This window comes from Heloderma suspectum, chromosome 7, assembly GCF_057233095.1.
Source record: "Heloderma suspectum isolate Gila_16-S chromosome 7, 16-S_ref, whole genome shotgun sequence".
Taxonomy (NCBI): domain Eukaryota; kingdom Metazoa; phylum Chordata; class Lepidosauria; order Squamata; family Helodermatidae; genus Heloderma; species Heloderma suspectum.
In genome coordinates, this window is record NC_139464.1 from 4960510 (window position 1) to 4986665 (window position 26156).

Below are 26156 nucleotides of genomic sequence, written 5' to 3' on the forward strand. Positions count from 1 at the left end.
CCATACATTGTAGGTGTAAGTAAATTCATGCAATTTGCCAAATGTAGAGATGGATAATAGTTTTGGAAATCAGAAGTCCAGAAATACCTCTACTCCAGTTCAGAAATGAGCTTACTGCAATCCAAGCAAGCAACTCCCAAAACCTTGTTTTGACTCAGCCCAAATTCAAAGATGACTGTTTTTACTTCCTCTTCTAAAGAACTTATTCCAGCAGCAAGGATCTCCAGGCATTGTGGCTTGCCAGAGGTCCCAGACCCTTAGCATGGACTCAGAAGCTCTGGCAAGCTAAAATTCATAGAAATCTTTGTGCTGGGAAGTTAACGAAAGCAGAAGGAGTAGCCTCCCCACACTACTGCTGCTGCTGCTGCAAGGTATGTTTTGAGGAAAGGGAAGGAGGTGGAGGGCTTGCAAGGGGGAGGGGATGGCTCATTGGAAAAATTATATCACTGGAAGCACAAAGCCTAGAGCTTAGAATGGGGTGAGCTTTCAAACTAGCTAATTCAGGCCCAACCTGATTTGGCACGTAATGGTGTTATTAGCAAAACAGGAAACAGCACATGTTTTGTTATTTAACTGTATATGTGTTTACTCTGTGTAGCTACCACTCCTTCTGAGGTTAACTTCAGGTGGTGAGTGCCACCAGGATTGTGGCCAAAGCAGGGCCACTGAGAAACAAGAGGGAAGCATCAGCATGCTCAGGGGAACACTGAAGTTTGCAAAAGTGAAAAAAAACACCCTTCCATATACAACACCACCACAGTGGGCAACACCACCCCACCCCAAACAGCACAATGAAGACTGAGCATCTCCAGTAGCTAAAGAGTGTAGTGTGACAGCTGGAAAAGAAGATCAGAACATGGGGATGGGATAAAAGTGAAATGAGCTGCTTGGGGGGGAAGGGCTGGCTGGAGCCCTGAACAGGAATAGTCCTTTTAGGAGGTACGATGCACTGCAACATTTTGTTGCAAGTCCCACTTATAAAATATTCATATGGCTTTGAAATTTATTCACTTTATCTGTACTCCATCTTTCAAGTCCACTTGTATAAAGATGGTTTACAAATTTTGAAGACGGTCACCTAATTAACTGGAGCTGTAAAATATTGCAAAGAGAAAAGGCAACACCCAAGTTTTACAGAGGAAAAATCAGTAACAAAATGTTGATCTGGAGTACAAGGATTTCAGTCATATTTCTAAGGTTGTTATTCGTATACATTTCTGCAAGAAGCACTACATCAAGGGCCATTCCTCACTACACAGAGGCAACATTCTGTTTGCCACTGAGTGTACATTGAATAGGTAGCTGCAGCCAATCACAGCTCCCTGACAAGCCATATTTGCATATATTATAGATGTGTTTGCAAACAAATGTTTGTTACATTCACACTTCAGGTGTACAAATAAAGAAGCTAACATACAAAGTGACTTACACCATTTGTGGATTGCTAGGGGCAGGGTGGGGTGGGATGAGAGAGTTAGGAGTGATTTCAGACTTCCATCAGTTGCAAGGTGGCCTCTACAGAGTTAATAGTAGGCCGGTCCTCTTCAAATGCCTTTCCTTTCAAGGAATCTAAGGAAGTGCTTAAGACTGTGAAGCAAGATTCTTGAACAAGGGAAAACTCCACATCCAACTCACTGGTGCAGCCTTCTGTGGACAGATTTACCAGGCTGGCTTTGCCTAGTGTAGCACTACTGGAGTCAGCAGGAAGCAGCTCCTGGAGATGAATTATTACTTGGTGCCAGACATACTAAATAAATGGCTCATCCAGAAAACTCCTGGCACCCAATCTTCTTAGCCTGTAATAGCTACAATGGTGTTCCTTTGGAATAGGGTAGCATAACATTTCAGCAGGTTTTGAAAACAAATCAAGGAATGGAATAAGATCTTTCAATCATTATTCCCATTCCCAATGAGAGATCCAGATAACTTGTCCTGAGTTCCAGTCTGGTTTTTAAAAAATGGCCTTGAGTGCCATTTTCTGCGTGGAAAGGTGGTGTATACATCAAATAAATAAATAGGGGGTTCCCAGCCTTTTTGGATCAGTGAGCACATTTGAAATTTGGAGAGTGTTGTGGGCACTCTCACAAAATGACTGTAATGGGAGGGGTTTGCAGATTCATAAAATGGCTGCCATAGTGGGCATAGCCGGTCACAAAACACTCATTTCTCAGAAGGCAAACAGTTGAGACTGAAAGAAAAGTAACATGACCAAGAACCTAAGTACAGGGTAGAGATGGGGTCTGAGCTCCAAAACACAAAATCACTCTTTTGAATCCAAATGAAGATGGCGCTGGAGGGTCGAACGTCACTTTGGGGCATGCCAGCCTCCCAATTAATTAAAAAAAAAAAAGGTTTTTGTTAATATGATATAAATCAGAAGGGGCAAGGATCCTGGTGGGTGCCAAGAGAGGGGCCCATGGGCACCATGGTGGAGACCTCAAAAATAAGAAAACCTCTGATTTCCTCAACAGCATAACTTGATCTACCAAACAGCAACACAGAACCTTAGACTCAGGGCTCCTGACACAGATGCCAATTCCTTACTCCTCCTAAACATAGGAGAGATCTGCAGCCAGTTTGGACTCTATAAATCATGTGATCTGAGAAAGCAGACCTACTACCACCATCTGCTGTACAGCTCCATGATTTACCACTAGGCCAGTGATGCCCAAACTGTATGCCAAAGCACACCAAGGCATACAGCAAGTGCAGCTAAACTTGAAAAGTTAAAGCAACTCTGCTGTATGCCTCTACTAGTCTATGTCCCTGAGAATGCAGAAGAGCGAGGCTTCCCAGTTCTGATGAAGATTTTCATAACACTAGGGAGGAGAGGCTTTTGGCTCAACCCCACTAATGTACGTAGATAAAACCTAATGGTCTGTTTACATTACAAACTAAAGCTAATTATGGAAGGACACCCTGAAGCTCTATTTATGTGAGGGGCTGAGGAGTTCCAGTTCCCAAGAAACAATCATTCCCCGAATCCCTCAGAAAGGGAAATCCTCTTAGTGAAGTCAATTTAGAGCTGCTTTGGCTATGCAGACATGCCTTAACATTAAAAATACTTAACATTTACACAGGACACATCCAACTATCCAAAGCACTTCATGTACATCTCAGGGATCCTTACAAGAGTCATATGAAAGTTAAGTAGGCAGGGTGCATGCATGTAGAGGGCTTGAAGCCGAGAACATAGCAGCTTGCCGAAGGCAACTTTGTCTTAGTTAATTTTAAATAAATAATAAATAGCTGTTTTGTTTTAACAGGTTCACATTTCAATTTTGGTATCGTAAACCGCTGTGAGATCTTTTAGATATGGGAAGTGGTCTATAAATTAAGTAAATAAAAAACCCTGTGGCTCAGACAAGATTTGAATTGGAAGCTTCTGAGCTGGTGACTCCACTCACTTACCATGAATTGTCATTAATCAGCCAGGTCATCTTACACAACTTTCTCCATGCTGCAAGGCCCTTCTCTCCCCCCACCCCCCCATATAACCTTCCATGCAAATATAGAAACCAACCCAGAGATGCCTATTCCTAGAGCCACTGATCTGGACAGATCGTTAGCCCAAAACATTAGCTAAGCAAGGAGGACACCAAGACGTTGTAAGGCTTAATCCTCTCCTTGCCACTTCATGTAATCAATATCTGGCAGGTGTAATCTTTGGCACGGCCAGGTTTAAAGATTTTCAGGAAGGTCAGCAAGATTGCATTTCCCAAAGATTCACCCTCTTCCCCCAGCACTGATTTAAAAATGAGACCAGTTTTGTGGGGAAAAGCCCAGACAGAAAAGGAGAGCTGGAAAGGAAGAATCTGAGGTTCACAAAGAAGGTCAGTGGAAGAACTGCAATTTTAGGTGCAAGAATCCCGACAGGTGATACTGGATAGGAATACCAAAATGGAGATCAAAATGGCATAGCAGGTAAGAGAAAGAGCTGCGGTCCCAAGTTGAAGTCTCAATTCGGCCATGAATTCGCTGAAGGGCCTTACACAAGCCTCGATTCTCTCAGCCCCAGTATCTATAAAATGACAAAATCGCTGGCCTATCTTTTGGTAACCCTTTATATATATATATAGCACACGCACACACAGACACATGTGTGTGTAGTGCTATGTATACATAGAGTAGTATTACTACAGAGTTTTAATACCATTTCTTAGCAATCACATAACTAGAATACTAGAACCACTGGATCTATGACCTTTAAGACATTAACTCCAACATTCACTGCTGACCCCTAACACATGTACAAGCCCTCAGTAACCAGGCTTGTTAAGTTGACGTTGCATTTGTACCCTGCTCTTCTTCCAAGAACCATGTATGGTGGGTTCCTAAGCACCCATCCATCCTGGAGATTAGCATCATCTGGGTTTCAATCTATGCCTTCTTCACTCACTGCACAGTTTACTCAAATAGCATGTATTAATGCAACTAGATGGCATGTGATCTTCTCCATTTCCCATTTTGTTGTAGGCCAACGTGGTCCCGAATATTGGAGATTTGCACCTGGAGACTATGGAATACTTGTGCGGCCTTGGAGAAAACACCATTGGAAAAATGGGAACACCGATCTACTCCAGAGGAGATGGAGTAGTAATTGCCAGGGGAAACAAAATGAAGAGTGCAAGGCAATTCTGCACATTAGAAGTGCTATAATTATGAATAACATCTCATGATTTCTCCTCCCTTCTATCTCAACTTTAAGCATCTTTAAATTAAGTTTCCCTTGTAAATCAAATGAAAAAGCTATACTGACTGAGCACAACTGATGCTGTAGAGTTGTTGAAGCAAAGCAGATGTTGACCTGGCCAGTGCTTGGATGGGGGACCTCAGGGTGCTTGTCATGCAAAGCAGATCTGATGCAATAATTAAATAAGGGAGCAATCCTATGGCCACTAGACACTGTCTAAAGGGCCATGGGATATGCTCTTTTCTGGGACCCGACCTCAGAGCCCATGCTCCAAGGTCAGTTCCTGGAAATCCAACCTCCCCTCTCATCCGCACTGCCTCGGAGACAGCGCAGAGAAGCCCTGTCCTCCATGCTCGGAAGACGAGCGTGGAGTGACTGAAAAGGGGCGTTCTGGGGCAGTGAGAGCAGAGCTGCGCGTACAACACATCCAATGTGTTGTACAGCAGCTTCCTCTCCCGGTTGCCCCCCCCCACTGCTAGACAGCCAAAAACGGCTGTCTAGCGAAAAATAGCAAGGCAGGAGAGGTGTGGAGGGAACGATCCCCCCCCCCCCAATACCTCTCTTGCCTTGCTTTGGCTAGGCGGTTGCCTCTGAGTTCGGAGGCGGTTGCCTATCTAGTTAGGATTGCACCCTAAGTCTCTTATAATATTCCATGTACATTTAATATACCCCAACTTTTAGGTCACATGACCCTTTTAAAATGGTACCATTTAAAGCTAAAAATAAATGAAGCCACTATTGAACTAATAATCAGTCTCTCCTGAAGAAAGCCCAAATGGATATGTAGATTCAATGGATCTACTTTTCTATTTCTCTTCCATTTGTCACTCTTCAAGTTCTCTGCCGGTGTTTGTTGCTTTGTGGCTTTTGCTGCTTTTATTACTGCATCAGTTTTTTATTATGAATTTTATTATATGTGTTTTACTGTTGTATGCCACCTTGGGAAGATTCCCTGCCCAGCATAAATATTTTAAAGGAAGAAAGAACTTTTGCCTGAATCTCTATGTGCCTCTGAAACAAGGCATTTTCCTACAACCCCTGGCATCTGCTTTATTAAAACATTCAAAACAGCATTTCAAAGGTGCTAAAAGCTCTGTTCAAACTAGCCACACAAATATGCAGAATATTTTTCTGCTCTTACTCCCAACTCAGACTGTTCCACAATTTAAATCAAATTCTACATGCAGAAATTAAAAGGCCCTACAGGTACAAAACTGGCTCTTATTTCCCTTTGCAAATAGACCGATACAAGCCCTACGGAAAAGATATAAGCCTCATAAAGGAGGAACAGAATATAAATATAATGTACACACACATTTGATTTTTTAAAATGAGTGTCTTCTGCTTTTGTATAACATTAAGGTTCAGATGTTATGCATTCATGATCAACAGCCCAATCCTACAATGGTTAGTCAAGACATAAATCCTACTGCACTCAATGGGGATTATTTACTAGTAAGTAGGATGGCAGTCTAAAAGCCTGTGATATGCCATTATTGAACCTGTTACTTCACCAGGGGCTGTATGGGGAAGTAAAGCAGAACCCATTCCTTTCATTCATATTGCATACCTTTTAAACCAACTACCTCTATCTTTTCCCAAGTACACATTGCCACTTTACACAAACCCTGCTGGGTTCTCACTGGGTTCTCCACCATGGTACATGAACACTTGAGCTGTTAGAATTGTGTACTAACTAGTTCCTAATTCCCTTGCACATCAACAGTCAGATAAGCTCCTGCAGTCTTGACAACTGACCAGCACACAACGGGAAGCCTCAAAGTAGTCAGTCTGTTGCACTCAGACTGCTAGGAGAAGGCATATAATGATCCCAAAGCTGTCTGAAGACCACGCAGCCATGAATTGGCAATAGACTTGAGGGTTTGAGAGAGAGAGAGAGAGAGGGAGAGAGGGAGGGAGGGAGGATGAATACAACAGTTTCTATCCCAAAACTTGGAGAATGCTAGTAAGGTTTCAATAGAGTACATGTGTTCTGAATATTGTGTTCAAGATCTATGCTGGGAGTTGTAGTCCAACACATCCGGAGGGCACCAGGTTGGGGAAGGGTAAACTCAGATGTCCAAAAGAAAGGTTCCACTTAACTCTTCTTCCAGGTGTGCTAACTTTCTACACCAGGAGTTATCTCCCCTCCACCCCCACCCCATGGGAGAATATTCGAACAGGCAAACAAATCATCACCCACAGCCTGAAACAATACAGTTCAGCACCACCCAGGGAGGCTCTTGAACCTCTGTCCTCAGCACACTTTTTCCTGAAAAGGGTTGGACAGGTACCTATGTGGAATGCCTTTCTGTAATAGATGGGAATGGACTAGATGATTCTTTTAGGTCTACAATTCTGTGATCCGCCCAGAGATTCCAGCCCTGGAACTATATCCAGGACACAGGGCTAAAAAGCACAAGTTATTTAGCAACTATGCTGGAACACAGCATGGCAACACAGCAATTAAACAGAAATGCAAGTGACAAATGTTGCCTTCTGATGTTTGGTTGATAGTGTTTTAAATATGAGCTAAGCAGCATCAACAGCTGAGTGCAATCCACTGAAGTTCTCCTGTGCAGTCTGCACTGAAATGAATGGGATCCATGCAAGACCACCACTGCTATGGCTGCATTCAATCAGCTCTCAGCTTAATAAGCCCAAATGAGCTTCAAGGCAGCTGTGCACGGTTGCTTTGCTCCTTCCTTTGTGCAAACAAGCCAGCACTGAACTATAGCTTCCGGCTACACTGTAGCTGGGAATTATGGTTAATGATTTCCAAACAAGCCAGGATATGAAAGCCAACTTTAAACCATGGCTTTATATTCTAGCTTGTTTGGAAGCCATAAACCTAACTTCCTGGTTCAGACATAACAGGAGGTTATGGTTAACTGCAGCTTCCTGCCTTGTTTCCTTGCTTGTATGAAGGAAAAATCAAAGGGGCTGCATACAGGTGCATTAAGCACGTGCATATCTTGCACTTATTAAGCCAAGAAACCAAACCTGAACGTCCAAACCTGAACATGGCCTATATAATCATTTAGAATAAGTCACCTGCCGTATGCTAAGGATTCAAGATAAATAAAAGCAGGCATTCAAGGAAAATATTAATGGTGAGTTAGCACAGCAGATGCAATTCTAAAATCAAGGGCAAACAGCAGAATTCCAGGTGCTGGAGCAGAGGAAGAACTGGCTGAAGCTGAGGGTGAACTATCTTGGATGCATGCCATGAAATGCTGTCTGACAGCAAGATCTACTTGGCTGTGGAACAGGTTCCCTGAGACACACGGAGGAAGGCCCTCACTCGGGGCATTTTCCATTTCAAGCGCTCTGGCAAGATCGGCAGGGCGCTAAAGGCCATCCAAACCTAACAAAGGCAGTAAAAGGGTAGGATTCTTTAGTCACAAATGAAAGAAGTACCCAATGAGTGCTTTGTGACCTCCATGTATACTGAGAGTCCACTAGAAAACAAGAGACAATAGCAGCAGGGGAGCTGAGCACACACAATAAAAGGTATACAATGTCCTAGCAAAATAAATACCTATACATACACACCCAGCCGCACAGCCGTATTCAGTCTTCATAAGTCAGTCAGTAAACAGTATCCTTTCATCTCTCTTGCCAACAGAATGGGCAGAGCTCCAGAGAAAGGAAGTAAAAACCAGGGCCTACTCAGTAGCAAGCCAGTTCTCCCCTTCACTTTCCACCCTATGCTCCCAAATAAATCTTTGAATCCCAAAAAGGGAAGACTCATTCAATTGGTTGGGACAACCTATACTATGCCCTGTGTGTGAACTGCAAACACGGATGCCTTTTATTAAGTCCCCCTTTATTATGAGGTGTGGTCAAGAGCAGTCTCAGGAAAGCATGATTAACAGGTGCAAAGAATGTGGCTTCTTGGCAACTAGGAGACACTGCTTCATAGCCAGCCCAGAGTATCCCATTTTGATATGAGAAGCCCCCCAGTTCCACCCAACATTGCCAACTCCCCTTGTTTTATAAAGTTGCATAAAAGGAAGTCAGAACAGGAAAGGAAATTAGCTGGAGGGCTTCTGAGTGTTTCAGCTGGTTCAGTCCAACAGATACAGAGCCAGACTTGAACATGCAAGGTTTGGGCCTTTAAGTTGTGAATTAGAAAAAAATCATAAAGAATACATCAGTGGTAGCCATGATACTCCAAAAATTGAGGTTCCGATTTTGGAGCATCTCCACGATTTCCAGATGCTGGGAACAAGGTGGGAATGAAGAATGCCAGATTACATGGATCTTTATCTGATCCATGAAGATTCACTCCTTGTCTTTAAGTCCTACATCTGCCATTTTATTTATTTAAAATATTTATATACTGCTCCACATCCAAAGATTTTGGAACAGTGAACCCGATCTGTGAAATGAGAATAAGTAGCCCCACTCACAGAGGTACTAAGAGGGCGAATGCAAAAGAGACCATACATTGAAAACCTGCAATTTCCTCTTTGCAAATTAGGAGTGCTAAACAAATGATAAATAGGAGATCATTGCTGCAGTCTTGTTTGATATGCGGCAAGGGCCAGAGACCTGTGAGGTGGCAATTATACTGGAAATATGCACCACACTGGCTCAGTGAGGATGCTTGAATTTCGACGCACACGTGTTATCCAGGTTTAGTTCTCCACAAAGAGGTCTGCTTCTTACTTTCTGCTTAACTTACCTCACAGGAGGTTTGCAGTGAAAATATGAATACAACCTCTGCACTTCAGAAAAGGTAACAAAATTGTCTAAACAAATGTTGTTGAACACAGGAACTGGGTTCTCCTACAACAGGATTTAAGATCCTGCTTTTCATTGCTTAAACCCCACCACCACATTTCCAGCACACAATACTTTAAAGTTTACCTAACAATGCGAGAGTTCTGCTACTCTTGACACTTCACAGTAAACCCATTCAGTGGGGTTTTCAGTTATTCGGATGGTGGGAGGCATGTCTTTATACATCTGTTCTATTCCTCCTTGCAGCTCCTGTCCCTCTGCCCCAGAGCTTCTCATTTAGCTTAACTCCCTAATTAAAACAAGAAAAACTCCAAATAGCTCAAAGCTAAGAACTTATATTAAGTACAGGAGTTTCAATTTGAATTCAGCAGTTACAGAATCCCACCTGCAGGATCTCAGGCTGCAAGAGCTTCTGAAAAGCTGTCTGCTCCTCTTTTCTCAGAGTCAAGATTAAAATATCCCTTTACTACAAGTTCACAGTGAGCGATTGGTAAGAATTTTTGAGGACTGTATATATGGAAGCTAGCCACATTTAGTGGGTCCATACATTCAGATATTCAGGCCAGTATGCCAAATCCCTCCCCAGAGATGCTGTTGAGGTTTGTTAGGCTCAAGGTCCAGAATCGAGCTGGGGAAGGGCTCAGAAGGGAAGGGCTCACAACTCAAAGGAGAGATGGGCTTTTGAAGCCCCCAAATGCTTCTCAGACTCAGAAAAAAGCAGCCCCGATCGAATGAATGGAGAAGGTTAGAAATTTGGATTGGTTCAAAGTTAGCCAAGCTATTGGGAGAAATTGGCTTTGAAATGAGCTAGGCTATTCAACATGAGCTGGGTGGGGATGAGGGCAGCTTACCCATTTCTATCTCCAACACATGCTTAGAGCTTGGTCCTGCCTCATGAATGCTTATTTGGGAGACAGCAAGGAGTAGCACAGCCCTTCTTTCTAACTGACCTATTCCCATCAACATTTGCGAGAAGGACTTGTGATTTTTCAAGTTTTGCAACACACTCCATTTCTTTTATCAAGTCTCTTTATCGATGGAACTTACACACCTTATTAATTTGTCAAACAAGCCAGATTAAATATGTGGCCCTGTATGTAAATAAGAGCAAGAGAAGGCTGATGATCTCCAAGTTTTGAGACTATTGTGCATTTTAACCAGTAACCTTGGATTACTAAACATGGTTGCATGCATAACCAAAATTTGTGCTTGACAAGAATTCACCATCTTTCAATTTGCCAGAGGACCAAGAGATGTGCATAACCAGAAAGCTTGTGTACTTCTAAAGCATGGTCAATTTTTTTTAGAAAAACTCTGCAATTCCATTTCACTTTGTTGTGGCTCTCTCGATCAAATGCTGCAATATCACATTAAGTTCTGCTGTGGGCATGATCCTGCCTGAGTCCTCTCCCACTAATTAATGAGAGCTAAGGGCACAGCACTCGGAAGTGCCACTGTTCTGTCACTGGGGCTTTCAGATTAATGATCAACTTGAGGCCCCCAATTACAGCAGGCAGAACAATAGCTCAGCCTACACGGTCTGGCAGATGCAGCCTCCTCTTACTGGGGCACCCACAATGATGGGATTGAAACTACTTTTTCAGACATTATTTTTCCCCACTAGCCTCTAGCGGCTCAAACCTCACCATGTCCTTGACCAAAGGTCACATGTTGTGACTGTCAAGCAGAGCCCCTAATTTATTAACAAGAATCAGCTCTAGGGCTGGCAAAGCGATTTGACGTCCACAGTCTGTGCGAGTGAGTGAGCCTCAACTAAAGCACTGCAGCATCATTATGTGAGCCATGGGAAAAGACACTATAATAGCAACAGGACAAGTACACAGCAAACTTCAAGGCTTCACTTTCATGAATAGGCCTTTCAGAAGGCTCTTTTTAGGAGGCTCAGCTATTTTTTTGCAGCTCCCCCACCTTTTGAGGCAGCTATACTAGTGATAACAGAAACCAATGATCTCTGCAGTTAGATCCTGGGCTTATAGGCTGTTACCTCTAAAGTTTCATAGGCCAGTGAACCACAGTTCAGAGAGCCCTGGTGGAGACAGACTACTTTCCAGGAGATGGGTCATTACCTGACTAGTCACTTATCCTACAAATTTTGGAACAAGGCCTAAAACTGATTTTAGAGCCAATCTTTTCTCACCTCCCACCCACCCCACCCCCAGAACAGCTCTTGTTAGCACACATGCTAGGTGGTATCCTCTTAAGCAACAAGAGCTTCCAGAATCTCCTAATGTCCCCTTGGAGACAGCAGCTTGATTATGTTACAAAACGTCAGCCACAGCACCAACTTCAAAAACATTGCAGGCTTCGAAAATGCAGCCCTCACATCATAACAAGAGCATGATTTGCGCCAGAGCTATAAGCAGGAAATCACAGCAAGTGGGAAACTAACACAAACTCCTCTGCTTAATTTTTTTAAATGTTACTTATTTTTTTAAAAACATGTGCAAAAAGCAACAGTCCAAGTGCTCAGTTTAATCAATAAGCCTTAAAGTACATTCTGAGCTATTTAATACCAGCTTGGTCTTGGATAGCTTTCAGGAGCTACGCACATAATACCAAGACACACTAAAGTCCCATGCTCCCTTTTTCAATAGGTGATCTCAGCCTAGAGTCCAAAGTTTTCTGCCAATTCTGGTTAGCCCCACCCTCTGTTCTGCCCACCCAAAACAATCCACTGCACTCTTCTGACTATAATCCAGGATCTTCTCAGCCCCCCACGACCTGCCACCTGGAAGCTCCCACTGCCTTTTTGACCAGTTTTGTGGGTACTGCAGAATAAACCCCCAAGGATTCATTCTCCTCCTTCACTTTGGTCACTCCTTGCCTATATCACACAATGTATCATCCAAACCTCTAGTTCTAACTTTAATAGGAAATTACAGCTCTTAGGAAAAATGTTTAACCATGGATTTGAACAGTGTTTTCCCACTTACTACTTTCAGGGGATGCATTCTATGCACAAGTTTGCCCATCAAGGAACTCCTGTGAGTCTGGAGCAAGTTGGGTCTCTCCATCTCTTGCCCACCCTCCATAGCACACCCAACACTCAACTGCAGCTGTGCATTGCACAAACAAGAGGCATTTCTTTTAGGAAGGCTTCTCTGATGCTTGTAACCTTGCTGAGGAGGCCCCAATAATCTTCCAAGGAAGCTCAAGGTTTCCCAGAATGAGTTCAAAAGCCAGCTGATTAGAAGAATGCACCTAGCAAAGATTGACCAAAGGCTACCAGACCCAACAGACAAAAAGTGCTGCTTACATTTTCCAGCACAATATACGTCTCTGCCTACCAGATGACAAGAGACTGATGCTGCCATGAGATCTTGGATGTGAAACTCTCTTAAGGCACCTGCTGACCACAAATAGTGGTCAGGCCCAGCAATATATCCATTCTTAATGTATAACAAGTTTGCCAGGTGAAAATATTGTGTGATCTACCTTGCTTTCAACCCATCCACTAAAGAAAATACTAGGGCATCAATAGTTGTGCATTTTCAGATTAATTCACCATTTCTTATCACAAAATAGGTTTTGTTTCTAAAGTTACCCAACATCGCTCAACTTGAGGTGAACAATTGTTTCCAAGAGCACTGTCCTAACCAAAGACCCTTCAAGAGAACAAATTCCAATTGCTGTTTTTTCATGGATTTTATATCTTTGAAATCTGATTAATGTATTAATTGCACTAACTCAATTCCTGCTTTCAGCTCTACTGCTTAATTAAGCTGAATCCACAAACAAACAAGCCCTTATTATAAGGCAGACCAGCATGAAAAGCTTGCAGAGGCCTTGTATTGCAAGCTGTTCTAAGCCAATACATATTAGGCTGCTCCAGCTCCAAATAGCCATTTTAATGATATTATAAGTAGATGCAGCCATCTTTCAAGTCTGCATTACAAGACTAATCTTCAGCGGGATACCCAATCAACCTGGGAAAGCAACAGTGAGACAGTGAATTGAAAGTCAAAGCTAAATGCCCTTCCACACAGGCAAGGAACTAGCCTAGTAAGTTTATTTCTGAAAGCAACAAGATGAGATCTTGGAACGCTATCATTCATGAACAACCAGTATCATGTAAGCAATTAATCAGCATGCTCAAGCAACTCATTAATCACAGTTTTAAAATATGAATTTTTAATCAGAGGTGTCCCTCTGTGAAATACTGTTCAGTGCTTGCAATATTGTTGTAAACAGACCGTACCTCACTACTCAGACAGCTAAGATTTGCCACATTATATGTGATTTGCCTGTGTTTGGCCAAAAAAACCAGAGAAATTACTTAAATTAAACATACCAAAACACCCCACTCAGTCTTGGCAGTGCTTCAGAAGGTTAATCGGTTATAAAACAATCTATAAGCCTTTCAAATTGGTTGGTAGCTCTATATGTATACCTATGCGAATTCCAGTTCATTTAAAAATCCTCATTTTCAAAATAGGATACCTAGACTTCAATGTTTATAGTGACATTCTGAATTCGTTGGGGTTTTCTGCACCTACAGATTAACGTGGATATTTTTCTGCAAAAAGAAAAATAAAGACCGGATTGCAAACCATGAGTCACTCAGACAGCGAGTTAAGAGTATTTTGTGTCACCACAACCAACTATAGCACCACACAAGGGGGAGAGAAAAAATCTGAACATTAATTCTGAACATCTCAACTGTGACGAAGCCTTCAAAGGATGTTTCACACAGATGTGTCCTTTCCCCCCACCCACCACTTTCCTCCCCCCAGTTTTGCATCTGATCATAACGGGAGATGAAACACACAAAACATGAGTATTCCACCAGGTTTTTAAGCTTTACATCCCAATTAGGGAAATTTCCAGAGCTGACTACCTGATAACAACCAGGATAAATTCTGTTTCAGTAAACTACTCCCTATCCCGTGGCTTGTTTGTCCATCCAAATACTTCAGCATGCCTTTAAAGCTGAATCTCTAATTGCATTTTTCAAAGCGGGAAGTCAGGTTTTTTTTTATCGCACCCGGGAATACATGGGGAATTGCTTTGAAAGCCACAACTAGTCTGTTGGTACTTTAAGACCTCACTGTTTAGGTAGGCATTTAAACAGTTGTTAAACGCCGGGTTGAGCAGATATGGGGTAACTTCTTTGTATAATGTTTTAACTGTATACTTGCATTTAATTTCAATGAATGTCCTGCTCCATTGTATTGCATTTTTACTTTGTAACACAGTATGGGTTAAAAATGGATAAGCAAAAAGAAACAGAATAATTTTGGATCAACTAATACGGAGTAATAGTTACGAGTACCAGACTAGGACTGTGGAAAACAGGGTTGGGTTCAAATACCCACTAAGCAGCCTTGGGCCAGTCACCACCTCTCATCTTAACCTCACGAGGTTGCACAGGAATAAGATATGGGTGGGGGTGGGGGGAATCTATGTCACCTTGAGCTTCTTGGAGGAAAGGCAGGCTATAAACAAGCCTGGGGGACATAACAGCCATTAGTATCCATGGTGGACTCTGGCCTAATTTTCACTGACTCAATGAACATGCATCTGAGCTGTATTTTGCACCTTTCCAGACTGCAGTTGGAAGCTTAAATGGTTGAATGCCCCTCCATACAAAAGACCCATTCCACACAGAAGGCTAGTATTTTCCGGAGAAGACCTCTAGCCTAGAACCTTCAGCCTGATATGCTAACTTGTTATGCGAAGGGAATCTCTTTTTTTTTTAATGGAGAGGACATTGAATCATGTGAGCTCCCACTTGCAGTATGTAGTGGTACAACCCAGAAACATATCTACCTCCTCAGTGAGAACTAGGCTTCCATCTATAGTAAGGAACACTTAAGCTCAAATATGACGTGAGCTACCAACCCTGCTCAAGATTGCAATCTTATGCAAACTTTCTTGGAAGTAATCCCTACTGAAGGGGGAAGGACCTCAGCATCCTTGCTTTGCATGCTGAAGGCCCCAGGTTCAATCCCAGGTAGCTCCAAGCAGGACTGGGAAAGACTTCGTCTGGAACCCTGGAGAGCCACTGCCAGTCAGTGCACTGCAGTCAATACTGAGCCAGATGGACCAAGGGTCTGCCTCAGTATACAGCAGCTCCCTATGTCCTGAATTCAATGAGACGCTTCCAGGTAAAAATGCACAGGATCAGGCTGTACAACCAAGAACGGGGCTTAAGTCTACATTACAGTTGCCCATCTGCCACTAGTGCAACAGCTGCACACTGAACTGCTGTATACATGCTAAGTTGTATTATTGCCACCATTTTCCAGACCAGAACAGAAAGCTGAATGTTAGTTTCCCTAGGCTACAGAAAAGTCTGAAATTTGAATTGAGCTTTCCAAGGTCAGCCCAAGCATACCAACTCAACACAGGCATGCAATTATGAGGTATCCTGTTGCCCACCCTTTCCTGCATCCTCTTTTCAAGGCTGCAGACATTTTATCTGGTCACAATGATGGTAGCTCTGGATGTTGGGAGAAACGGCAACAAAGAGTCTAAACAAACTTTGCTAGGGTTGGAAATATACCCAACATGAAATCTCAAGTAGCACTTTAACTTCAACGGAAGATGTAATGCATGCAGACATTTAGATCCACAGAGCACACTACTGTGTTTGCCATTGAAAAAACCTTGGGTTCACTCTCATTCCCATTTTACAGAGGGGGATACTAAGGCTGAGAAATTGTGACTTCCCCAAAACTGCACCATGAGGCAAGAGCAGAGAGGAGACATGATCCAAAGTCTCTCATAACCCATATCCAGCTCTCTAGCCACAGGCTTCAACATGGCTACTCTCCTGGAATTTGTCTATACTAACACAGCATAATTCTGCAAGCAGAGAGATATTCCCAGCTGCCAATGGAAATCTCCAACCCGTTGCCCTATCCAGGGCTTATTCAAGTGTGTGGAATCACTCCCACGTATCTCCATTTCATCACCGTGGCATGGCTTGATGTCTTTACAGATGTGCTGGTCCTATTGCGAGACAGGCTTCATGCCATGCACAAACCCCAATTTTCAAGTTTTTTAAAATGTAATCCAGCAACCTGGACATCTTTCCATTTTTGATACTCTCAGCCTAACCTATCTCACAGGGTCGTTGTAAGGATAAAATGAAGAGGAGGAGATCATGTACTGGGCTCCTTGGAGGAAAGGCAGGATATGAATGTAACAATCAATCAATAAAACCTGAGCCCCCAGGAGGCCAAAAATCAACTGAAGAACCCATAAACAGTGCTGGTTCAGACTGCTGCAGGTACACCATTCCTATGACCTACAGGTCTTTCAACTCACTGCAGTCGCTGGTTGCACAATAGTTTAGCCCCAAACTTAAAACCGCTGTCTCAAAAACTATTGTAAACCCACAGGAAAAAAATCAAACCCCATCACCTCCCTGTGGGATCCCCTACATTAACATGAAGTAGAATGAATAACTGCACCCTTTTGCTTGTAGGATACTTTCCCTCCTTTTCTGTTCCAAGTAAACCCTTGACCTGGCACAGATTGTCCTGCTCTCACTTGCCAAAGCTTTCCAAGCAGGCCTCCCCTCTTCCCAGCTCCCCATGCTCCTGTATATAAACACACTCTTGTCACACACTCCATCAGCTGTTTCAGTTGCTCCGCCCAAGCCTCAGTTTCCGGGTAGTAACAGAACAGCCAATCGGCTGAATTGCAGGGTCTGTCTGGAGGCCTTTTGCCTGCAAACACTTTTCCAAAACAAGTAAGTCCCTCTTGGCTCTTCCGGAGCAAGGGGGGAATCCAGGTGCTGTGCTGGGGGAGGGGGGATTCCTCCACTCCTAAGTTTCCAGGATCATATCCTATTTCCCCAAACCTCTTAACAAAGGGGTGGCATAGACTTGGAACTTAAAAGATCACACACTAAAGTGCATGATCTCCATATTCTAAGAACGGCACCCCAGCTGGGCTAGGAAGGTGCCAGTGGTTTTTAAAAAGAAACATTTTAGCCTCTCTGCACAGCAAGAGAGGAACCTAACAAAAAGGCAGCTGAACAGTAAAAAGATTGGAGCTGCGACTCCCCCACAAGGTTGAAATGCAAAACTCGCAAACAAGCTTCTCGTTTCCTTCAAAGGTTTGCACAATGTTTAGAGAAGCGTCCAAAAAAGCAGCTGAATGACTCAGTTTCAGATCACTGTCATGCAATTACCAAGATGAGGTTTTCTTTAAATTAAACATGTGAACCAACTTACCCATGTAATACAGGAGGTTGGCCAACCAACCCCTCCCTCATTGGGTTGCACAGATGTGCGTACACAAGACACAGGCATGTTGAGAGTAAAAATAGGAAGGCAGCAGGGAAATGACACCATCACCCCACCAAATCTGTCAGAGAAGCGAAGAAACAATTCCACACACTGTCCATGGGGCCATGTCTTCATTCCCCACCCACTCCACATCCCAAAGCTAGGTACACGTTCACAGGCTGTAAATCAAGATTACAGAGGAGGTACTTTAAAAGCAGGCAAAGTTGTAATGAATGTAGCAGCAACATATAGGCTACAGAAACCAAGGGAAGAGACAGTACTTCTGTTTGATAACCACCAGAAGCAACCCTAGCCTCCCCACCCCACCACAGCTAGCAAACTTCATAGAGAAACTATGGCTCCTATCCTAAGCATACTTGCCTGGGAGTAAGCACCAATGAAATCAATGGGACTTCCAAGTAAACATGGTTAGGACTGTACTGTGTCACAGTAGTAGAGGTCTGCATATACAAAATACCAACTGTACAGATGTAAAAGAGGGCCAGGCAAGCCATAGACAACAAAAAGACCTATTTGGTCATCATATACACACAAACTTGCAGACACAGGAGAAACTGGTCTGCCTCACTTAAAATACCAAGAATTATAATAAGAGGTCTTGTCTGAGGGCTTTGCTTTTTAGCTGTTTCTTTTGTTGAACAGAAAGATCAGCAACTAACCATGAACTGAAGAGGAATGCCAAGTTATTTGCTTTTCTCCTATCCACCATCAAATTAAACAGCAACCACACCACCAATAAGCCAAATGAAACTGTGTGTCTGTACAGATATACATTTAACAAACCCTGTCTTTGTCTTCTAAAATGCTATGATCTTTCAACATCCCAGCTACCAAGTGAAAAGAAAGTGGGGGGAGGGTAGAAGAGAGAAAGGATACACTAGGTCACAACAGGCCTCATCTCTCAGTAATCTAGCTGCCAGAGAGAGAGAGAGAGAGAGAGAGAGAGAGAGAGAAAGAGAGAGAATATGAATCTTTTTTTGGTCACTGAACAGCCTTCCCTCAAACCAGGAGAAATAAACCATCAAATGAAGTCTGTATTTGAGGGAGGATATGACATACATATGCAATTCAAGTAGAGGATAAAAATAGCTTTGATTCCAAAGCAATCACGAGTCACTTCCTAGTTGTTAAAAACAACATTTTAAAAGATCTATAGGCAATATAGATATTGTCTTTCAAAATAAACATACCAATGGTTAAGTAGGAGGCTGGAAACTCACCATGCACTGTCAACGTTGACTGTAATAATTTTACCCCAGCAGGCCTAATCTAAACAAGTTTGTTTATCTCTGGAAACTAAATGCTATTTGTAACCCTCTCACCCCTCTACATAGTTAATTCCTTTTCGATTAAATTCTCTTGGGGGAGGTTAACACATTCAATAAACATTTCTGAATGCATTTCAGTTGGCTATGTCAATTCCAACCAATCCTTCCTTCCCTCCCCGCCACCTGATAAACAGAACTATTAGTAAAATAATTCTGTAAGAAAATTCACCACAATAATTCAGTAGCTCCCTACTCTCCACATACACACACACACACACACAAACGGTAACATCCTATTAGAGGCAAGGATAAAATATAATTTGGAAAACAAGAATAGGGCTTTAGAAAGGGGTAAAGGAAAATCTACACTGAACTGAAGTGTTACATAAACAAAACCAGCAGCAAGGGAAGAGAAAGGGGGTGATGAATTTCTGTTCCATTTCAATCCTCTTCCCCACTGCTACCACTTCAGGTACCCCCCACCTTCATTAAATCTACCTACCCCCACTACTGGCATCAGAAGCTTCCCAAACAGCAGTTAAAACTAAATTAAGTAAATAGTAACACACCACCAGAAGCTGATTACCGGATTGTGACTGTCAACAACTACCCCCCCACCCCAACCGTTTCTCAGCAAATAAGTCTAGCCCATTTCCCCCACCCCACAAAGCAGCCTAAATTCATTCTGATTTGTGGGGGGAAGGAAGAAAGAGAGAGCACATTTAAAGCAGTGTGTATTATTATTCAAGGACTGTCACAATAACTAAAAGGGGAGCCACTCGCTCTGGTCACAATCATTAGGGAGGCAGAAAGACAGAAGTGCCCCCCCATACTGCTTTCCGTAATCTATGAGAAATTCTTTTGCAATTGGTCTTCCAGCCAAGAGGGGCTATTTATGGGGGGCAACAAGGGGTTCCATCACCCCAAAAGAGACCAGCTTTGGAAATAGGTCTATGAATAATATGGGAGGATGATGCCCCCTCAACTGAGTTTCTTTGAGGGAGAAACTGACATGGGAGGGCAGCTATTGGCAGGCGAAGATGGTTATATAGGCAGGGGCCCATTATTTGCTCAAACTTGAGGGGGTGTTGATTTAAAGGAGAATTCTTTGTAATTTCTAAAGGAATGGGGGGGAGAGAGAGAAAAGAAAGAGCTTTTGAAGTGGTCTATATTGGGGGGCAAGGAAGGGGGGGATGATGGCCGCAAGGAACTAGAACCCTGTTTATAAAAGCTGAAGGGAAAATGTCTCCCAATCCCTGCCATGTTTGCGGGGGGGCAGTGCAGAGGGGATTTGTTCTTGATTCTCCTACCCAAAGTTGGAAACCAGAAGTTCCCAACAGCTTTCCCATTTTTGAAAGGAGATCTTTCTCCCAAAAAGGCTGGGTATCTCTCCCTTAAAAATCATAGGCCTCTCTGGTTTTACCTGAAAATAAGAAAATAAAAGGTACCATAATAAGTGGTATGTTTTATTGGGGGGGGGGGGAGGAATATTTTGGTCTGTCTAGACCTAGGCTGTGTCACCTATCTTTTCTTAACTGAATCAGAGACTCTACACTGGAATGCTTTAACAGGGATCTCTTCTCCCTTCCCCCTACCCCTGCAAAATTTCCTAGAGGCTAATTTAAAAAAATTAAATCCACCTGGAGCTGATGAAAATTACAACTCTCCAGGAGTTGAAAGTCTACCTCCCCCATTAGATTATTGGAGTGATGCCACTTCTCCAACCCTATTCTAAACATTTAACCCTCTACCCCACATTCTGGGGGAAGCTATTTCTCCCTAACCTTGGGAAAAAAAAAACAAAAAACAGGGGGGTCATCCTCTACTAACACTTGCATTATATGGGGAAGGCATCCTTCCTCAGTCCCATATATTCCAGAAAAGCCTTTGTACACTCTCTTCTAGTGGGTTTTTTAAAGGCTGTTTATTTTTTTCATCTGGAGCTGGTGGCTTTGGCAGGGGGTGGAAAGGAGAGAAGTCTGTTCTCTCCAGTGGAATTAATTCATCTCCAATAACTGGATAGTGTGTCTCCCCCCCCCTTTCTATTAAGTCTCTACTTCCTCCCCATTATTCGAGGGGGGATATAGCCTTTCCTCCTGACCCACCCTCCCATGACCCCTTTTAACCCACCCCTCTATTTACACAGCCCAGTTTCATGGGGAGTCAGTCTCTCCCCCCCCCATTCCAACAAAGTCTTCATTATATCCTCATTCCATTAGAGGCTGCCTTTCTCCTCTCACTAACTGCCCTCGATCATTGTAAGGGGGCTTCCTATCTGCTCCCCCCCACGCCCCAAATACATTCCAGTGGGGGGGGCGGAGGTTCTCCACCCCCTCCCCGCCCCTCAGAACCCCCCCTCCACATTCCAGGTAAGGATACAGCTTGACCACGTCGGTGTCCATACGCCTCTTGCCTGGGCTGGGGGAGGACATGGTGCCCCCCCGGCCGGCGGCCCCTCCCGGGCGGAGTCTCAAGCTGCCTCTCTTGTCCTGTCAGGACCCCTTTGCGCTGGGGGAGGGGGCGCTTCAGGAGGTGGGAGGGGGGTGTCCGAAACCTGCTCTGCGCGTGCGCGGAGGCCTCTCCCCTCGCCTCTGCGGCCCCTCCCTTCACGAGCCGGCTCTTCCTGCCCCGCGGGCTTCCCCCCTTCCTCCTCCGCCGTCGTCGCTTTCCTCAGCTCAGCTTCCTGACCCCCCTCAGCTTCCTGCGCCCTCCCGCTCCCGAATTACTGCTCCTACTTCGGCCGCTGTCTCGGCTCTGCCGAAGCCTCTCTCTGGACCCCTGACGTCACCCACAGTGACCTCACCGCCCAGGCATCGTCTTATTGGACGGAGGCCGCAGCGACGCGCGGCGCGTCGTGGCACGAACCCCTCCCCCCTATGGCCTCCCTCTCTGCTCGGCATGTCGGGAGCTGTAGTCTGCCGCCTCTGAGGCGAAGGAGGAGGGAGGCGAGAGCGCAAAGGCCTCGAGAAGTGGGGCGCGTCGCTGGTCGAGCGGCTCCCCGCCGTTTTCAGTTGGGCTCACATAGCCATTTGTACACTGAGGCGTATCTTTGAGCTCCAGAACGTGTTCTGGATACAAAGACTCCTCTCTCGCTTATGAAATAACCACACATGAGTGTATCTGAACATGTGCAGAGGGCCCTTCACCTGACCGTAGGTGGGATTTAACAAATGAAAGGCTTGCACCCCCATACCTATATCTGTAGTAGAAGTGATCCACTGCCACCACAGCAGACTCAGCACTTGTTTTTAATATCTCAGATCATCTCCTTCATATATCATGTATTATCTGAGTGACATTTTCCTCACTATTCCTGTGGGTTGACTGGAGACAAGAGGGCCACTGAGCATATGCAGAGTGCCAGTGCACTTCCCTCATGACTGAGTCACCCCATCTAGTCTTAAGATAAAGGAGCGGACTTTCTAGGTTGAGTAAGCATAGTTTCATGGCAGGATAAGGATCCAGAAACTCTCCCTTTAGAAAACCTGGCGTAGCTTTGGAATCTGGGAGCACGGACTTGGCTGTGTTAATACCGACTTTTCATGTTGACTGAACTGTGTTCTCTGCTGGCTCACTGTAGAGAAGACTTTGTTGTTTCTGACAGTCTCAAGGTCACCTAGTGAGTGAGCTTGATGAGTTTTAAAACTGACATGATTTTATTGCTGCTTTTAGTTATTTAGATACTGTTTTAGCATTTTTTAAAAATAATTTTGATTATGTTCGTATTGATTTCTTTTATAAGTTCTTTTGAGTGCTTCTAAGAAAAGTGAATTAATAATTATGACTGCGCATGGATTTAAACCCAAGCACAATCCATTATTTCCTTGCACAGGCTGAATTTAAAATGAATGGGTGGGGGTTGATACACAAAAGTGGTGCTGTTGCTTATGCAGGAGACCTTCCAGATGGACTGTGTTCTGTTTTCGGGGGCCCAAATGCAAGACATTTCTTGAATCCCAGCATCCAGTCCTATAGATGAGTGTACACATGGGGAACACAGTGCCTGCCACCCCTGTAGCTAGAGTGGCATCCTGTGTGACGCAGGTGGTGTGAGCACAACCGGTTCTGCAGCTTGTTGCTTCCAGTCCCATTATAAGTACTTCCTGCAATGATATATGAGTAGCGCGGCTCATAGATGAGTTTCTCTCCAGTCCAACCCTCTCTGCCCACTCCTGGGCCATATAAAGATGGCAACCAGCACATCCAGTAACAGTGGGTGTCTCTGACACAATTGTGTCAACACATGCTTGCGCCTACTCCTCACATGCCATTAGGAGCCAAGCAGCCTGGACAGCCCTATAATGACCTGTTAAGTGTGTCAGGACGTCAAGGCCAGGCTGTGGTGGTGGCTGGCTGTACGTACATCTAGACCTGAAGGGTGCATTCTCCAGCTCAAGAGTCTCAGCGATCAGCAGCTTATGCTGGAGTCTGGAATATAGCAAGCAAAAGGTACTGTTCCACTAGTCAGACAATAGCAGAAGATCAGACTCGTAGTATTGATATTTTGCCTGATTAATCCAGTGCCAATATCTTGCCTTTCAATCACAGGAGCTGATGTTGCATCTCCCAGTTCTCTTCTGAGTCTGAAAAGAGCCTTATCACATATAGTCCTCTTGGCTCAGTAAGCTAGATCACCACCCAAGGGTGCAATCCTATGCATGTTTAATCAGAAAAAAGTCCTACAACTCCCAGTCCCCAGCCACCCATGATGGCTGAATGTTGGGAGTTGTAGGACTTTTCTTCTGTCTAAACATGCATAGGATTGTGCCCTAGACCCTGGAAGTCCCAGACTGTCTGAGTCCCTGACATAGGAATTGTAGGTAATTTTTCACATGTTCTTTAGCTCTTCTCAGCCTCCCTGACTTACTTCCTAGAAATGTGCTGTCCCTCATGGCCAGAAGAATGCTTTAAATTAATTTCAGTGATACATTATTGGGATGGCAAAAAAACGAGCCTTTATTTCAAAAGCAAATATGGCAGTGTTACATCCTCCAAAATATCTGCTCGGTAGCACAGCACAGATCGACAGCAATGAGAGACAGAAGTCAACGTTGTACCTTAGACAAGATGCTTCATGCTCAGCAATTCTTTGTGCAGGTGAAACAGGTGTGTAGCCTTGGGTGACCTTAAAGAACTGCATTCTGGTAAATGACACTCCTGCCTTTTCCCAACTTTTCTTTCAGATGTGTTGTTATATACAGAGCACATTGTTATCTATCCAGTTTTAGACCATCCTAGTCACTTTTCCCCCTTTAAATTTGTCCTCGCTTCCTACCCAAAGGATAATGATAGTTTAATCTGGGAGTACATCTTGAGTCCCTTGTTTTGACGGTGGGGTATACAAATTTGTATAATTTTCTAGTGATCAGGGTGTCTTGGGCAACGTGTGACAACTGCAGGGCTTTGTCTTGTCAAAAGGTTTCCTAGTGATACCACAATGGTTCACATAACACTAAACTATGGTGTATTGCTATGGGTTTGATCGCTCCCGCCTCCCCTAAACTCCTTCCATGCAGCCATGAGGAAGAGAATGGAAGCATTTGCTTTTGTTTTCAACTTACCTCAGACACATTGTGGTCCATTTTAATTACAATTTGCCCAAACAAGTCAATTTCAAACGCTGCGTGACGGAGTGAGCTCCCGTCTTCAGTCCCAGCTTCTGCCAACCTAGCGGTTCGAAAGCAAGAAATTGCGAGTAGATAAATAGGTACCGCCTCGGCAGGAAAGGTAACAGCGTTCCGTGCACCTCGGTGTTCAGTCATGCCGGCCACATGGCCATGGAAGCGTCTTCGGACAGCGCTGGCTCTTCGGCTTAGAAACGGGGATGAGCACCGCACCCTAGAGTCAGACACGACTGGTTGGGGACACCTTTACCTTTTTAAGTGAACCTGGCTTGTTCAGACAAACCATAGTTAAAACTAATCACAGTTCCCATCCATTTGAGACATAACAACAAACTGTGGTTGGTTGAAAAAAGAAGCAAATGCTTCCAATCTTCTCCTTGCGGACACACTGCAAGAGGAGAGGCCTGTGCATATAATGCTATGATGGTTTAGTGTTATGTCCAGTCCAGCTCATTGAATTAGGGTGTGTGTATGCATTGCATATATAACAAAACACTACTAAAAACAGCCTGCATTTTACAATTGGAAGTGGCGGTGTCATTAAAAATCCCTCAAACCCCGCACCCCGCCCACCTCAGCTTGAGGCTACTTTCAGTGTTTAAAGTGCAAATTCCCTGTCTCCCTCAAGTTACTGTATTGATTGTTCTGCTGGAGTCCCTCTCAAATTTTGAGTGAAAGACAAAGAGAATATCCCATTTTCCATCCAATCTGATGTAGCAGATACAGTATTAGATTAGAAATGAGGAGACTCATTTAGCCATGAAGCTCACTGGGCCAATCTCTATCTCACCTCACAGGTGAGATAGTGTGAGAATAAAATTGTGAGAGACAACTACATGGGCGGCTTTATGCTTCATGGGATAAAAAACATATTCTTTTCCAAAAACCCTGCCTCTGTCCCAATATTGTTTACACCACATGGCTCTCATTGACAGGTGCTCCTCAGGCCTGCTACCTGTGATCTTTTAACCAGATATGTCAGAATTTGAACTTGGGACCTTCTACATGCAATTATTTCAGTATGAAATATTCACAGATCTGCTTCTAAGCTATCCTCAGTCCCCTCATAAATGATCTGTTTATCCATCTGAACCCAGTAGCCAAATTTGAATGGAAGAAGTCAACCTTGAGATGGGCTGCAGAGCAAAGATTCTCTTCCATTGCCAGATGGAGGGGAGCATATAAGGGCATTCCCTGCCCCCAACCAACAAACACTATTTAGCTCTTAATATCTTAACATTTCTGTGTACGGACCAGGCCTGGTGGGTCAGATAGAGCTCATCGAGATGGAAGAGGAGAGGAATATTCTGAATTGTCGTCTACAGAACAAGATGACAAGAAAGCAGTTGCTTGCTTGGGGGGAAGGGAGTAAAAAATAACACAGAAGAAAAATTCTTACTGAGACTCATCTGTACAAACAGTGGCTAATGAAGCCCTCTTTCTAATTAAGGAAGTCGTCATGGCCTAGAGAGAGGGAGCAGCACAGAGACCCCTGGCTGTTCTTTTCGTCTCATATTGGTTAAATGCTGGGCCCCCACTC

At 43.9% G+C, this 26156-nt stretch overlaps 1 protein-coding gene across 3 annotated transcripts in view; it reads right to left on the reverse strand.

Moving 5' to 3' along the window:
- UBE2H (ubiquitin conjugating enzyme E2 H) overlaps window positions 1-21502 on the reverse strand; it is a 66634-nt gene extending 45132 nt beyond the window's left edge. The window contains exon 1 of one of the 3 annotated variants that reach the window (XM_084808956.1): window positions 21372-21502. In XM_084808956.1, the coding sequence (XP_084665082.1) occupies window positions 21372-21424 (53 nt within the window). In that variant the 5' untranslated portion in view covers window positions 21425-21502. The other 2 variants (XM_084808954.1, XM_084808955.1) reach the window with 2 other exon arrangements.
- Between the last annotated feature and the right edge of the window lie 4654 nt (window positions 21503-26156).